The sequence below is a fragment of the Rhipicephalus sanguineus genome, chromosome 8, assembly GCF_013339695.2.
Source record: "Rhipicephalus sanguineus isolate Rsan-2018 chromosome 8, BIME_Rsan_1.4, whole genome shotgun sequence".
NCBI lineage: Eukaryota > Metazoa > Arthropoda > Arachnida > Ixodida > Ixodidae > Rhipicephalus > Rhipicephalus sanguineus.
This window is the reverse complement of record NC_051183.1, coordinates 1,839,491-1,854,292: the sequence shown is the minus strand read 5'-3', so window position 1 is coordinate 1,854,292 and position 14,802 is coordinate 1,839,491. Positions and strand designations below refer to the sequence as shown.

General features: G+C 47.2%; 1 protein-coding gene across 1 annotated transcript in view; it reads right to left on the bottom strand.

The window, feature by feature from the left end:
• The window catches only part of LOC119401217 (uncharacterized protein CG43867), a 101,419-nt gene that overhangs the window by 40,806 nt on the left and 45,811 nt on the right, over nt 1-14,802 (bottom strand). The window contains exons 15-17 of the mRNA XM_037667899.2: nt 2,266-2,371; nt 1,172-1,284; nt 408-587 (exon numbers count right to left, since the gene is read on the bottom strand). Coding sequence (XP_037523827.1) covers nt 408-587; nt 1,172-1,284; nt 2,266-2,371 — 399 coding nt within the window. The remainder of the gene's footprint in view (nt 1-407; nt 588-1,171; nt 1,285-2,265; nt 2,372-14,802) is intronic.

Genomic DNA, 14,802 nt, shown 5'->3' with positions numbered 1-14,802 from the left:
TAGTCTTCTATAGTATAGTTAAGCAATAAGATGGGAAAGGGAAGTGAGGGCAACGAGGGCTGATGATAGGGTAAGGAGAAGGAAAAGGAGGAAGTGTGAGAGTAAACCATAGCATAACCGTGTATAGTATAGAATAACAAAGGGGTGGGAAAAGGAAGTGAGAAGAGAAAGAAGGAGGGGAGAGAGTAAAGGATAGCATAGCCATGTATATAGTATAGTACAGTACAGCAAGGAGTGTCAATGAGTAGTAAGGGTGAGGAGGAATGATGTGAATGTGAGTGAGAAGGAAAGGAGGAGAGGAAGCTTCCTCAGTCTTGGCACCTCCTGTGCATGTTAGCCCAATTTTTTTCTTTAGCTTTGCTTTCAGGATTAGCGAGCGAGTTCTGCTGTAAAGAAGTGGCACCAACCTGTACACCAGCCAACCGGTGTCCCCCCGGCAGTGGCGAGGTCTGCTTGATGAGTTGGCAGAAGAGCTCGTTCTGGAGCGCAGGACACGAGAGACATTGGGCCAGAGCGTTCTGGGCCAGGGCCACGTGGTAGTCGATGCCTGACGCCTCCAGGGGGACACCCATGAACAGCTGCACCGACTAGAGAGAACACGTACGCTCAAATAAATTATATCGTCATTAGCATAAAGCAACGAGCCTCTAGCAATTCGCCTTCATTGAAATGCGACCACCATGGCCGAGATCGAACTTGTGACCTTTGGGTCAGCAGCCGAGCGCTGTAACCACTTTACCAGTGAGGTGGACCCAACTAGATATACCTTAAACAAGTTCACGGTTGCTAGTATTAGGCCCAATTATTTTATTCTCACCACTTCCTTTCTTTTTCACACTCATCGTTTTTCATATGGACCATCATTTATCCACACTGTGAGTTTTTTTTTTATTGGCACTGTGAGTTAACTGCTCAACTTTGATCGTCTGAAAGGGCCCCTATAAGCCTTCTTTAATGAAGTTTGGTCATTCAAATGGTATTACGAAAGACCGCCAACCGAGTCTTCTAGAGCAAGATTAAAAAAGAAAAGAAGATTATTTGGCAAACAAGATAGAAGCAAAGGAATGTCAAAAACAACAGTGCATTGAGATGGGCTGTCCTTGTTACAGCAGATACTATCTTGCTTTACTGCCAAACACTAAAACATGTCAGTGCAGTGCAATGGACACACCTTGAATAGCCGCAGCGCCTGCGACTGCAGCTCCTCGGAGGCCAGGCTGGTGAGGGGCTGGCTCAGGGGTTCCTTGCTGTGAAGCAGCAAGGGGTGCCTCCACACCACGCTCCCTGAAGTGGTGCACAACAGCCACAACACAGATACTCACAAGCCGTATTTTAATTGGCACAATGCAGCACAACTGCAAATGTCATCATCAACATCATCATCAGATTGACTAAGCCTCACTGCGGGGCAAAAGCTTCTCCCATGTCTTACCAACCAACCCAGTCGCGTGCTTGCTGTGGCCAGTTATCCCAGAAAGTTCTTAATCTCACCTGCCCACCTAACTTTCTGCCTCCCCCTACTGTGCTTGCTTTCTCTTGGAATCCAGTCTGTTACTCTTAATGACTGTGGTTATCTTGCCTACACACTACATGCCCTGCCCATGCCCATTTCTTCATCTTGATTTCGACTAAGATTTCGACTAACACCCATTTGTTTTGTCACGTGCTCTGCTCTCTTCCTGTTCCTTAAGGTTGCACCTATCATTTTTCCTTTCCATGTCTCACTGCATCGTCCTTCAATTGTCGGTACAATGAAAAACTGCTCCGCAATGAACAAGAGCGCTAGCCCAAGAGCACTAGCCCTGTAGCCACTGTATATACGGAATGTAGCAAACAAGCACATGTTGACCAGAACCGGATCAAGTTAGCCGAAAATCAGATTACCATATTTACTCAAATCTAAGCCGATGTTCTTTTCGGAGAAACAATGTGTGAAAGTGAGGAGGGGAGGGGTCGGCTTAGCTTCGAGTACAATGATTAAGTTTTATTTTTTTCTGGCCTTGCAAATTTCGGGGGTCGGCTTAGAATCGGGGCTGGCCTAGATTCGAGTAAATACGGTAACAAGACCACTGCATTAGTCCTCAGAGTCCATTTAATCATCACAATTCCATGCATGCAGGGAACTAAAGGCCTTCTTTATCTTGTACTACTATGGTTATAGAAACATCAAGATGTCCAGTGCTTTGTTGAGTTCTTTTGAGCATGTGCTAGCCCAAGACAGGACAAGACAAAGATGCCTGATTCAAGTTGGTCTGCACTTCTCACCTGGGTCCCCATCCACTTCAAGTAGTCGGCTGATCAGCTGCTCGTATTGGCTACCCGACGTGTTCTCTCCCGAAGACACAACCGTAAGGTGATAAAGCCAGGCATCCTGCGCAAGTAACGCAGCAGGTTTCTTCTGATACAGATCTAATCACTGTTGCTTCAACTGTTTCCGGCAAATCAGTTCTGCTAAATATATCAAGGTGGAAACACCCCTGATTATGATACTCCTTAAAGCAAAGCCGGGGCACAGCTGTATACGTGTTTTCATTTTGCGATCTATGGGCTGACGCGAACAATGTGTCTCGCGCAAATGAAGCGCATTGTGGCGTGACTGCCTCGCTAATCTGGAGGTCATGAGGGCCAGTGTGTGGGTGTACCTCGCAGACTGTGCACGCTACTCCGGCACTATCTCGTGCGGCATTCTGCTTTTCTTCTCAGTCTCTTACAGCCATCCTCTCTGCAATCTGTGTTCGCTTTCATTTCCCACTGTGTTCGTTCTCTCGATAATGATGAATGAGGCACGCCGATGCTCAATGCAGGAGCAAGCGCCTAAGAGCTTCACTCTAAAAAAAAGGTTCACAAAAGGAAAGAACTGTTCACAGACGACGTGCGTGTTTTGAGGTGTTGAATAATTTGCCCTTGCGCTGCCACCTGCTTGCCTCTTGGCAAGCTCCGATGGTGGAGTGACTGTGCCAAAAAGTCCAGGGTTCGAAACCCAGACAAGAATAAACTGTTCGTCAACTGGGAAGCTTTCTTTATGTTAAATTCTTAAAAGTTTTCTTTATAGCTTCGTGCTACAACATAGGCGTATAGACAGCTCTCTTCTTCAATTTGTTTTCTAGTTTATCTGGATGCGTAACAATGCTGATTGCACTGATGAATGATCCAGACCGAACGTATGCAATCCCACTACAAAATGTGAGCACAAATGATGCAGCAGCAAACATAAAATTAGGGGTGTGTGAATATTCGAGTTTTGAATAGAGTATTTGAAATTTCGAATAACTCGACACGACGAATATCTAAAATGCGACAAAGACCAATGGTGGAATTTGGTTAGGGTGGGGTGGCTAAGACTAACGCTAACGTCGGTACAGTAGGCCATCGTTAAAACTTCCACCAACATCCTGGTTCAAAAGTGATGGTATGTTTCTTTCAAAAGATATTATGTCATTTCCGCACATAAAAAAAAAAACACACGAGAAAACTGTCAAGCCCTTGCCAACTTCGCTTCAGAAACAAAGGCACGGACTTGTTGTGTAGTTTGGTCGTGTACGCCGCAAGCGCTGTAAAACACCCCAACTTAGGCCCGCAAAACCCTGAGTGATAGGCTTCGCATGCGAAAATTTGTTCACGCTGTGCAGTCACCACTGCCGCACCACACCACTCATTCAGAAACTCCCATCGTTCCGGTGCGCAGTTAAAACGCTGCTGTGAACGGGCGCCAGAAGATTTTTGGGCCCGGAGCACTAATGACGATGAAGCACAACATTATCGTTGTCAGATGAGCCGTAGTGCGCAACGATAAGGGAAAAAAATAGCTACCGTACCCCCCTCTGTTAGCCGTTAAGAGGTTAGGAGTGACGCTGCTGACTGGAACGGTGGCTTTTGTATCAACATGCCTGCACGCCCATAAATGCTGGAAAAAAGTCCCTCCCGAATAAGCGCGTAATAAAGCTGTCATATGCCGTAGCGTCCCTGATTTTTCCTTTCTCTTGCCATAACTGGCGGTATACGTTTCGTGTAAATATACTATTCGATATTTGATATTTTTGGCCACTATTCGGCACTATTCGATTCGAGCTCGATTCGAGATGAAATTTCACTATTCGCATACCCTTCATAAAATCATGTTTTACGGTGATTAGGACAAACACACAGGTACTTTACAATGCAGACACACATTGGAAGAGCAACAAAAGCCAGCTCTTGTGCCCACTGATCTTTAGGAGCTTTAGTCTTTTAAATAACTTGTACAGCGTGAGATACAAGAGATGCACGACAGAGAAGCACAAACGGAAATATCCATGTGCATAGTTTGTCCGCAAAACTTGTTTTGTCCGTAAACCATAGTGCACCCGCAAACTCAGCTTGTCCGTAAAATGCGGTGTACCCACAAATTTAGCTTGCCCAGAACTGTAGTGTACAAGCACACTTAGTTTGAACGGGAGCTGTACTGTACCAGCAAAGTTAGCTTGTCCAGAAACTGTAGTGTACCTGCAAACTTAGTTCATCTGCAAACTGTAGTGCACCCGCAAAGTTACTTTGCCCATAAACTGTAGTGTACCCGCAAACTTACTTCCTCTGTAAAGTGCACTGCAGTGTGCCCAAAAGCCGTAGTTTACCTGTAGTTTGTCTGCAAACTTCCTGACATTTGTGTATTAATGAGTTAGGGAAACATGTAAATGTGAGCGGCCAAAATAGGAGGTGCTACCTGGCAATGCAAAGATAAACTCGGCACACATGAGCTGTTACTGCAGTAACGAAGTGTATTATGCTTGAGTATTTATGGCATGAATGTAATGCGAATGCTTTGCCTTTCAAATTGTTTCATGGCACAAGTGCTCATCAAACATGCAAAAAGAATGTCTGTAACTGTGGTTGACAAAGCTTCACAATATGTAGCTGCCATCGTCCACTAATGCGGTATTAGAAGAGAGTTAATAAGCGTATCACCATAAAACCGGACACGCGGAAACCGTCTATTGGCACACTGTCCTGCATACGTCAATGTTGTCTCACCATTCTTGCCTGGTGGGGAACAGGAGGTAGGTCGGTGACTGGTTCCGTGGAAGCAGGGCCACCGTAAACTGCTGTGCTGTTGCTGCTGAGTGGTGAGTGTACCACTTCGCTCACTCTTGTCAGCAGCCGACTCATCGTCATCACTATCCGACAGGTGCAAAACTTCCTCCACCCGAGCGTCGCGCAGTGGTATCTGTCCCAGGGGGTTCTGAGAGGTAGTGCGAGAAAACGACATTGTAGCACTCCATAGACGTCCTGGCTACTGAAACTTGCTCTTAGAAACGAGTGTTATAATAAAGAAATACAGAGTACTCTGACAAGACAATTTCTGGCATTAATTTTCTGAGATATGAAGGCTTGTCTTTATTTATTTATTTATTTACAAATTACCTACACCGCAGAAAACAAGAAAGGTGAGATACATACAGTTATAACATATATCAATAATGGGGCATTACAATAGAACCCCGCTGTTACCTTCCTCACTGCTGCGTTTTCCCGGCTGTTACGTCGTTTTCCGCCAGTCCCGGCATAGCTCCCATAGGATACAATGTATTGGGAACCCCGCTGTTACGTCGTAACTGTCGGACCATTCCCGTATGGTCGTGAAGTGCGCTTGGAGTCGACCGAGTGACCACTGAAGAGAGCGGCCATGGTGCATTTTCAAGCAGCTTGGCCTGGTTTGACCGTAACATTAGCCGCATGAGAGGCGCAAGCAACAGGTTCTTTCGATTGATGCAAACAAAAGCATCGCCTTCGAGATTCGTATTGCAAAGATGGCGTCTATGACATAATTGCTCGCAAAAGCAAGGCCTTCGAGATTGGCATTTACTATTGACAAAAGCATAGCTTTTGAGACATGTATTGCACAAACATGGCGTCTATGACGTAATTGCTCATGAAAGCAAGGCCTTCGTGATTGGCATTCACTTCTGCCATTGCGTTGCCGTAGACTCATCATCATCGTTATTTGTCGGAGGACGGGAGGAGTTCGAGCTGGTTGGAGCTCGAACGGTCATGCGCACGGTTCGCGGTCAGACTCGCCGCGCTGGTCGTGATTGCGTGTGCTTAGTTCTTTCATGCCTACAACTGTTGCTGTTAAAAAAAAATCAAATACGTTGATTACATTTCTGTGGATGACGCCGTCCCCAGCTCCGCATTTCTACCCGTCGACTAGATCGTGGCTGAGCGCGCCAATTTTCGTGCTGCTCGTAAGCATTGAAATAAAATTCTGCACCACTAATAAATATTTTGTCGTTTTTTCTGTTTTTCAGCTCTTGCATTTCCCGTCTCTTACGTTTACAGTCGAACCCGCTTATAACGAACTCGAAAGAGTCGCGAAAAGTGGTCGCTATATCAGTAGTTCACTGTATATGAACTCGCCTTGAAAAACGTGCGCTTAGCGGCCAAGCCGTTTTCTTTTTTTTCTGTGCACTTTTATTAAAGTGCACCCAACCCCTCCGGTGACAAGCTAAGCCTTTTCGTGTCGTGAAGCGACGCCTATGCTCATGAGTGAATTACCCGCCTTTGCAATGAACTGACACCGTTTCACCGAAGCGCGGTACTGCCACGTGGAGCCGATCATCCCTTGCTAGTTGCGTGCAGCGCGTCGCCTACTCAGCTCACGGAGTCACTGCAGGGCCGCTTGCTGTTTGCCGTATGTGCGCGTTTGTACGTTCTTCGTGCCTGCTTCATACTGGACCATGCACAGGTGCGGCGAGTAGCCTGTTCGTTCAACGCGGCGAAAGCAAGCATTTTGCAAGCAACGCGCACTCTACGTCTCCGCGATGCTCTCGCAGCCCTGCACGACAATGCGCGGTGCACTTGAGTTGTCACCTAGTCAAACACGCAGTATACGCTCACTGTCAGTGCATCGACGTTTTTCAGTGCCCGCGCCGCGCAACAACAGCGAGCTACTTTCGTTTCTACAAAGCGACGCGCACTTTAAAGCGGTCTCGCACGACGCGTTGGCGGCGAACCTGCGAACGGCAGCATGGTGCGCTCGTACCGCCGTCAATCCGCACAGTGTACGCCGTACGCGACACGTGCAGCCGAGCAGATATCTACAGATGACTGTGATATAAGGTTGTCGGCTACGAGTCATAACTGCACGTTCATCAACGGCCACCACCTCGCCTTCGCTCTTTTCTGGTGCTTATCTGCGAAGGCATCGCCGCAACCGCGCGGAAGTCGTTATTACCGATCGACCGGTCTCTGCAGTTACCGATAGAGGGACGACCTCTTGCGGCACATTGTGGCGTGGATGAGTTTAGGGACGCAATGAACCTTTAGGCGATGGAAAGTTATCGCGGTTATCACTTCTTGCATTTATGCCTTCTTGCGTTCCAAGGCATTGTTTGGCTCATTGTAGGCGGTCGTAGCTGCAGAGAACGGCGTCAAGAAAGGTTACCGTGCGAAAGCTGACCGCAAGGCTTCATGGTGCCTACTATTTTTTTTTTTTCCATTCTGCCATTGAAGAAAAGGCTGCAAAGTGAGCGACCACACTCGCAGCGTCCGAAATCTGCGTGCGGTGCTCGCCGATCAGGGATACCCTAGTCGCGAGTAAACTGGAGCGGGGCACGCGCGAGCGGGCGCCCCTCCCACGCTTTAGAAGGCCTGTTTTAACTTTTTTTCGCTTTGTATGCGCCATATTTTTACCGCGACCGTGTCTGAAGTGTTCGTCGTGAAAGTAGGAGGCTTTGAAAAATGTTCGCTATATGCGGACGCAGCTTCATTGGTTAGCATTGGAAAATCGTAAGTGCACCCAAATATAGTCGTTATAACCGATAGATCGTTATAAGTGGGTTCGACTGTATTTACTACGGTCCCTTCAAAAACGTATCAGCGGGGTTCTACTGTACAGTGAAATAATAAATCAGTTTTGACTTAACCGATTATTTTATGGACACATTATAGTAACTAATTTCATGATCACAGCTTCATTATTAAAAGAGAAAAGTAAAGATTAATGTTGCACTTCCTGAATTTTGTGCCGGAACCCCAGCACCTCTATGTCAGCATGGTATCGTGCTGTTTTAGCACAAAAAAAATAACAGTTTCACCTTAAGGGCAAAGCAACGAACGCAATAACAACAAATTGGAATGCTATAAGTAAGGCTAGCAGTGAAATCTTTGGAACTGATGTCGCGCAACTCTACAAAATGGTGGCTAGAGCGAATGTGTCCGCTCAAGGGAGCAAAGGTTTTTGTGCTGTCTGTCTTCTCAGCACAAAGTAAGCGGTGAGAACACATCACTACGGCTCATGACCACGTCCTTATTACCAAAGTTCGCAGTTGCTGCTCGAGTGACGCAGCCCCTCCTTCTCCCCCCTCCCCTCCCAAGCAGCACCCCTTCACGCTCCTTAGCACGACGAAAGACGGGCTGAGCATCTGCTTGACGAGACATCGATGCCAGGCCTCGAATGCGCGACGATGTTATCGTGTGTGCCCTTTGTGCGACGGAAATGGCTCGCTCTTTTCATCTCTGCTTCAGCTGCGCTCGTCCCCAGCACTCGCGTGCTTTTACTAGTGCATAGAACATACGATGTGTTGGGCGATGTTGTCGATTTGGACCTTACACGGATCATGATGGCGACGACTAAAACCTGCCGAGAGTGTTGATATAATTGCTATCGCAATGCAACAACAACACAAGACAGAAGACAGGCACTATACCCACAAACTTACCTTGTCCTGACACTGTGCTGTTGCCATTGCGAAAGAGTGGTGCTGTCGGTATTGCGAAAGAATAATCACTAAAACGAAAGAAAACACTTTTCTGTTCAGCATTCCTTTAAAGCCTGTATAGTCAGGTACAAGTTTAGAAGGCAGCCACATTGCCACCTCAAGGACGGATGCACACGAGCCTGCACCAATGAGCAATGCGCTGTAGACTGACGTCATAAGCTGTACAGTCTGTGACACTGCCGTTTGAGAACATCATCGAGTACATGAGTGAGACTATTTGTTTAGTCGTGGAGGCAATCGGCTGTTGCGCTTCGGTCATTTGGGCTGAGCCTTTCCTGCATACTTCAGTTGTATCTCACTACTGCACGCCACGAAAAAGAAGCGTGAAGGAGCTCTCACCGTGTCATCCGGGGCCCGATAGTAGAAGAAAGTGCGGCCGATGAGGGCCCCCCAGCAGCGGCGGGCGTGGCCGTGCTTGACCTTGGTCACCCAGCCATCTACTGTGGGCCGGCCCGCTTCGCCCACGCCGTGGCTGTTGCCAAGCTGCCGACTGCGCAGTACCTGCTGCAGCACTGCAATGAAACCGCAAAGAATTGCTTTTAGTAATGATAACCAAATAACGCTACCAAGGACAAAAAACAGCACAGTAGTCTGCTTGTACTTGATAGTAACTGTATTAAATTTTATTTACAGGAAAGACACAAAAAAAACATGGCTGACCCCTCTCTCATGGGAATCGATATAACACGAAAGTGAAACGCGTATTCACAAACGTAGTTGAGTGTTTGTTGTGCATTCTTTCACCCCAAGGGCGATGGAATGAATGCTATAGCAAAAAATTGTAATGTCACGCAAAGAACGGCAAGCAGCTCGAAACTTGCAACGCGCTGCTCAAGCAGAAAAGATGCATGGAACAAACATACACAGGATGAACGTGAACTGTCACAGTTTTAACTTATTTCTGTGTGAGCAGCGCGCTCCTTTCGCAAAAGCGGCTGCTGCAGTGAGCGAAGTGACTTTCGTGCTACCAACACAAACTTGTGGTGAGAACACAAGACGTACAAACCACTGCCATTACGAGAGAAGCGCGCACACGAGCGACCACACCCTGTAGAGGCGCGCATTCATTGTGACGCGTGGGGCGACACCTTTAAAGCACGCTCTTTGAGCCCTTCGCGTCATCTCGCTAGTGATAACGAAAACACACTGATGTACCACCAATCTCTGAGTACCGCCACCGGCAAATGGTGTATATAAATAGCTTGTCGTTAGCATGGCGAAGAACGTGCCGTTTGTGGCCGAATCGCTTTGCGCTGCGAAGCAAGGGGTGATAAGTTCGACTCCCGGGGACCAAACTTTTTCTTCAAGTTTCTTCTTTGCCATCTGTTAGTCTATCTGCTAGTCATATCCGTGACGGAAATACGTCAGGAGAGCCGTGGTGGACTCCGACATAAAACACTTGCGTGTTAAAAGCGATAAATACGCAACAAGCATCTGGAATCTTAGCTTCAAGATAGGTTGGACCAATACATAAATAGTTAGATATATATATGAATAAAATGACAACTTTAACACTTTTTATGTGTTTATGCAGGTGGCTGACAACATATTGTAATTATATTTAAACGTTAATACAGTACAGTTGAACCCCTTTATAAGAGACATGCACCGGGGAGCAATTCTTGTCTTTTATATGAGGTGTCTCTTATAAGCAGGGTACCACGTATGCCTTTTCTTATCAACCTTTATTTTTATGTAGGCCCACTGGTGTCTCTTATACCCAGTTGTCTGTTACATCAGTGTCTCTTATAAAGGGGTTCGACTGTACTTTGTAATAGTGTCTCAGGTGAACAGAAGAATGTTTACTTTTTAAATACAGTAGACTCTCATTAAACGGAACCCAAAGGCACCAGGAAAATATCTTCCATTTAACAGGAGTTTCGTTTACTGATTGAGAGATGGACAGAACAGAATTCAAGTACGAAATCAATTATGTTAGAGGCACTTGTTCCATTTAAGCAGCAATTTTTTGCTTAACGTGGCAGCTCTGCTTGTAGTTGCTTGTCAATTTTTAACGCTTAGCATGCCTTTGACTATGACCACAGTTTTACCAAGCCTACCAGAAACATTGCACACAGGCAAGCCTTGATGTTTCAAGAGCCAGCCGTTCAAGCACACGAATATAAAGAGAAAGGCTACAAAGAAGCCAGTTCAAAACTACAAGCAAGCCTGTTTAAAGAGACTCTACCGCTCGGAAAAATTTTTTTGATTGTGGTGAAAATGAGAAGATCGTTCGTCACATCGGCGGCAACGAGCGCGCTTTCGTCCCATAAAAAAAGAATTATAATTTTAATCTGATGTTGAAAACCGTGAAAGAATGACCGCTAGCGTCACCCAACGGCGATGTGGTCGCAATTCCCGCAATCTATAGGTGTGACAGACTATCTACGCAGGTGGACTTATGTTGCTTTAAAACAAACATGTAGAACTTGAGGGTGTATTTTCCGCTCTTGAAACAGCTTTCGATTGCGTCAAAAAGTAATTTTTCTGTTTTTTTTTTTATCTCGCGTGTCCAAAAAGACGCCTGGCGGCGCTGCCGACGCCGCCGCTTTCGAGCTCGTCTGCTTCAACACCCCGTCAACCCCGTGCTGGTTGTACCGTTACGCTGCACTGTCGTTAGGATGTATCGCGCGTGCTGCGCTGTGAAGGCATGCATTTATCATCGCTACATCAGTACAGGAGTTTCGTTACATCGTTTGCCTGCAACAGCATATGCACTCTATTGCTGTGGGCATTGCAGTGCAGCGTTTGCAACGACACCTGCGTGACAGGTTTGCATGGATTAGAACCCAGTCGTTCAGTGCCTGCTTACCAGTCGACATTTCCAAGGCGCCCAGCTTGCGATGACGGAGGCCTGTCAAAGTCTGGGTCATCGCTTGTGCTGGCGCTACTCGAAGAATCATCGCGGTCCGGTGCGTTGACGTAGGGGTCTAAGTTTTGTTCCCTCATGCGTTCCAAAATTCTCTTTTCTAATTCGCTTAGGTTTCCCAACGGCATGTCTCGTCTCTTGATACGGTCTGCTACAGCGCCGTTTGCTACAGGCTACAGCCAAAAGCGCTGTCTTGTTTTTTACGGGTCGACTTGGCTTGGATTGCGGCAGCAGTGCTAAAATAAACGCATAGACTGCAATCATAGCAAAACGAGTGTTCTGTAATCGTATAATAAGGCTTCATTTAAACGATGGCGCACCTAAAACGACTCTTACATTCATTGCATTAGGGTTCAGCGAAAATAAAGAAATCCTACAGAAATGACATGTGCTTTCGGTTTTAAATTTTACCGGCACTACAATCGTCATCGCGTCCACCAACCAGTGTTGTGGGGCGTATTCACACCAATGGAAGAAGACCGAACGCAGATCGAAAAATTCTGTTTTAAAATTTTCTACTCATTTTCCAGAGAAACCGCTGCAAGGTTGAACACTTCAAACGGTACGCTTTCTATCGCGGTACAAAACAGAAAAGTGATGAAGGACGGTAGACAGTCCCTTTAAAGACTACAAGCCGTCTGGTGTCAAAAACTGCAACTAGATGCAAAGTGACGGTCGTAAACATCATCAGTTCACACGAAAGGTACTTTTTCTTGTGGCAGGCTATACCTATCAGTGGCACATTAAAGGAGTACTGACAGGTTAACCTTGTGTCCTTATATCACAGCTTTTCTGTCTTTTGTAGCTGTTGACTTCGCAATTACGGTATGAAGCATGAATACCTCAAGAGCACTGCATATAAGTATTAAACTAGAGCTTTCTTTGTGAATCTATACGAATTTCCCTTACCACTGCAGCTGCCATTGCCCAATGTCACAATCAAAGTGTGCAGAACTAACATTTCAAGGAAGCTCACCTCGTACCCACTCTTCCATGGTGGATGTGCAGTCGGCTGTCAGGTAGAAGGACCGCTTGTCCGTCGCTATCTGCATTCCAGAAACAAGCTCATCGATAACTCACAAACTCTGAACATGACGTACATAAACAGTGTTATACCGTAATTTCGCGCGTATAACCCGCACCAAAAACCCGAAAATTTCAGTGGCAAAGTAGGGGTGCGGATAATACGCGGGGGTTTTCCTATAGTGCTGCTTCACAGCAATACGTATTGTGCTGTGAAGCCGCTTTACAGTGTAGCGAAGGCTACGGAGGCGGTTTCCGCAAATTCGTGTTGCTCCGCAAGTAGTACGGCAGCTTGCAGCCGATTTCGGTTTCGCTTGCTTGCATCGTTGAAGCGTTTAGAAAAACGTTCGGGGAAAGACATTTCGATTGTTCAGTGTAAACCTCACTGTCACATTACAAGTATATTTTTTTGGACGTTTGCGGCCGCACAGTGACCCTCCAACCATCCTCCACCACCCTCCACTTGTCCCTACGTCACGGACGCCATGTTTACTTTGGAAAAAGGCTTGCCGAAAAGGTGGTGCTGTCTAAGAAATAGAAAGAAAAGGAAGGCATTTTTGCAAAGTGAACAATACCTGTATCTTACCTACGACTTCCCGCAACTGTTTGAGTTCCATAATAAATAAAGCAGTAGTTATTTTAGCAAGGCAAATGAGATATTATCAGTAAATTTAAGTACTACTTTTTGACGCGGTAGCAGGCATGCATTTCGGTTCTGTTGCTTCCACGGTGCTGTCAACTGTCAAGATAAGTTTTTGCCGAGTGTGAGCTCTCTTTGCCTCGTTGATATCGCTAGTTCTCCACATCTCGACCCGTTCGCCAAGCCTAAGTCGACCTATTCTGTCACCATGAGTAGCGCCCGGCGGCAGTTGTCCTTCACCGCACAGCAAAAGCTTAAGATCATCGCTGTCGCCGAGGAAATCGCGAAGCGGGAAGACGGCACGATGTGGACGAGTCCTGCGTGCGACTGTGGAGAAAGAACAAAGACAGCCTGCAAGCCGCGCACCGCGACCGTAGCTCATTTCGTGGCCCCAAGACCGGCGCCTACCCTGAGCTGGAGGTGCAGCTAGTAAAGTTCATCGAAGATGTGAGAAGCAGGGGTCACGCCGTATCGACCGAGATGGCCCAAGTGGAAGCGCGGCGACTGTCGAGGGAGCTAGGCCTACCTCACGGGTTCCGTGCGAGCCGCAGATGGCTGCACCGCTTTATGAAGAGGCAAGGGCTCTCAATCAGACGGCGGACTACAATATGTCAACGCTTGCCGGCTTCTTACGAGGAGAAGCTGCTCAAGTACCAGAGATATGTAATTGGCCTGCGAAAGCAGCACGATTACATTTTCTCGCAAATCGGCAATGCGGACGAAACTCCTGTTTATTTGAAATGCCGTTGGACACAACGATTGAGAAGACGGGCAGCAGTTCGGTGAGCGTGCTGACCGGCGGGAACACGAAACTGCGCGTCACAGTACTGCTTTGTGCCCTCGCCGACGGCACGCAACTGCGACCGTACGTCATCTTGAAAAGGAAAACTCTCCCAAGATTCATTTGCCTGCCGGTGTGGTGGTGCGCGCACACGAGAACGCGTGGATGAACAGTGACTTGTTCGTGGACTGGGTCAAGACGGTATGGGAGAAGAGGCCTGGTGCGATGCTCGCAAAGAGGTCCATGCTCGTTCTTGACTCGTTCCGCGGCCACACAACTGAGGAAGTGAAGGACCGCCTTTCACGCAACGGGACTGACTTAGTTGTTATACCCGGTGGGAATGACGTCAATGTTGCAGCCTCTAGATGTGTCGCTTAACAAGCCCTTCAAAGCACATGTCAAGCGCTATTACGCCGAGTGGATGGCCGAAGGCCTCTACGACTTGACGCCGACAGGGCGAGTCCGAAGGCCTGATATTGCCCTATTCTGCAAGTGGATTGTCGAAGCATGGAAGGCCATTCCAGGTGAGATGGTGCGGAAAAGTTTCAAAAAATGCTGCATCACAAACAACATGGATGGAACCGAAGATGACCTTGTGCATAACAGTGAGACTGCGGCTCAAGTGATAGCTCCAGCGAGAGCAGTGACAGTGAGTGATTGTGACTGGCCTTGCAGGCAGCGTATTCTGCTTGCTAAATAAAGCTTTTTCTGTCCTACATATTGCTTGTACCTGAGG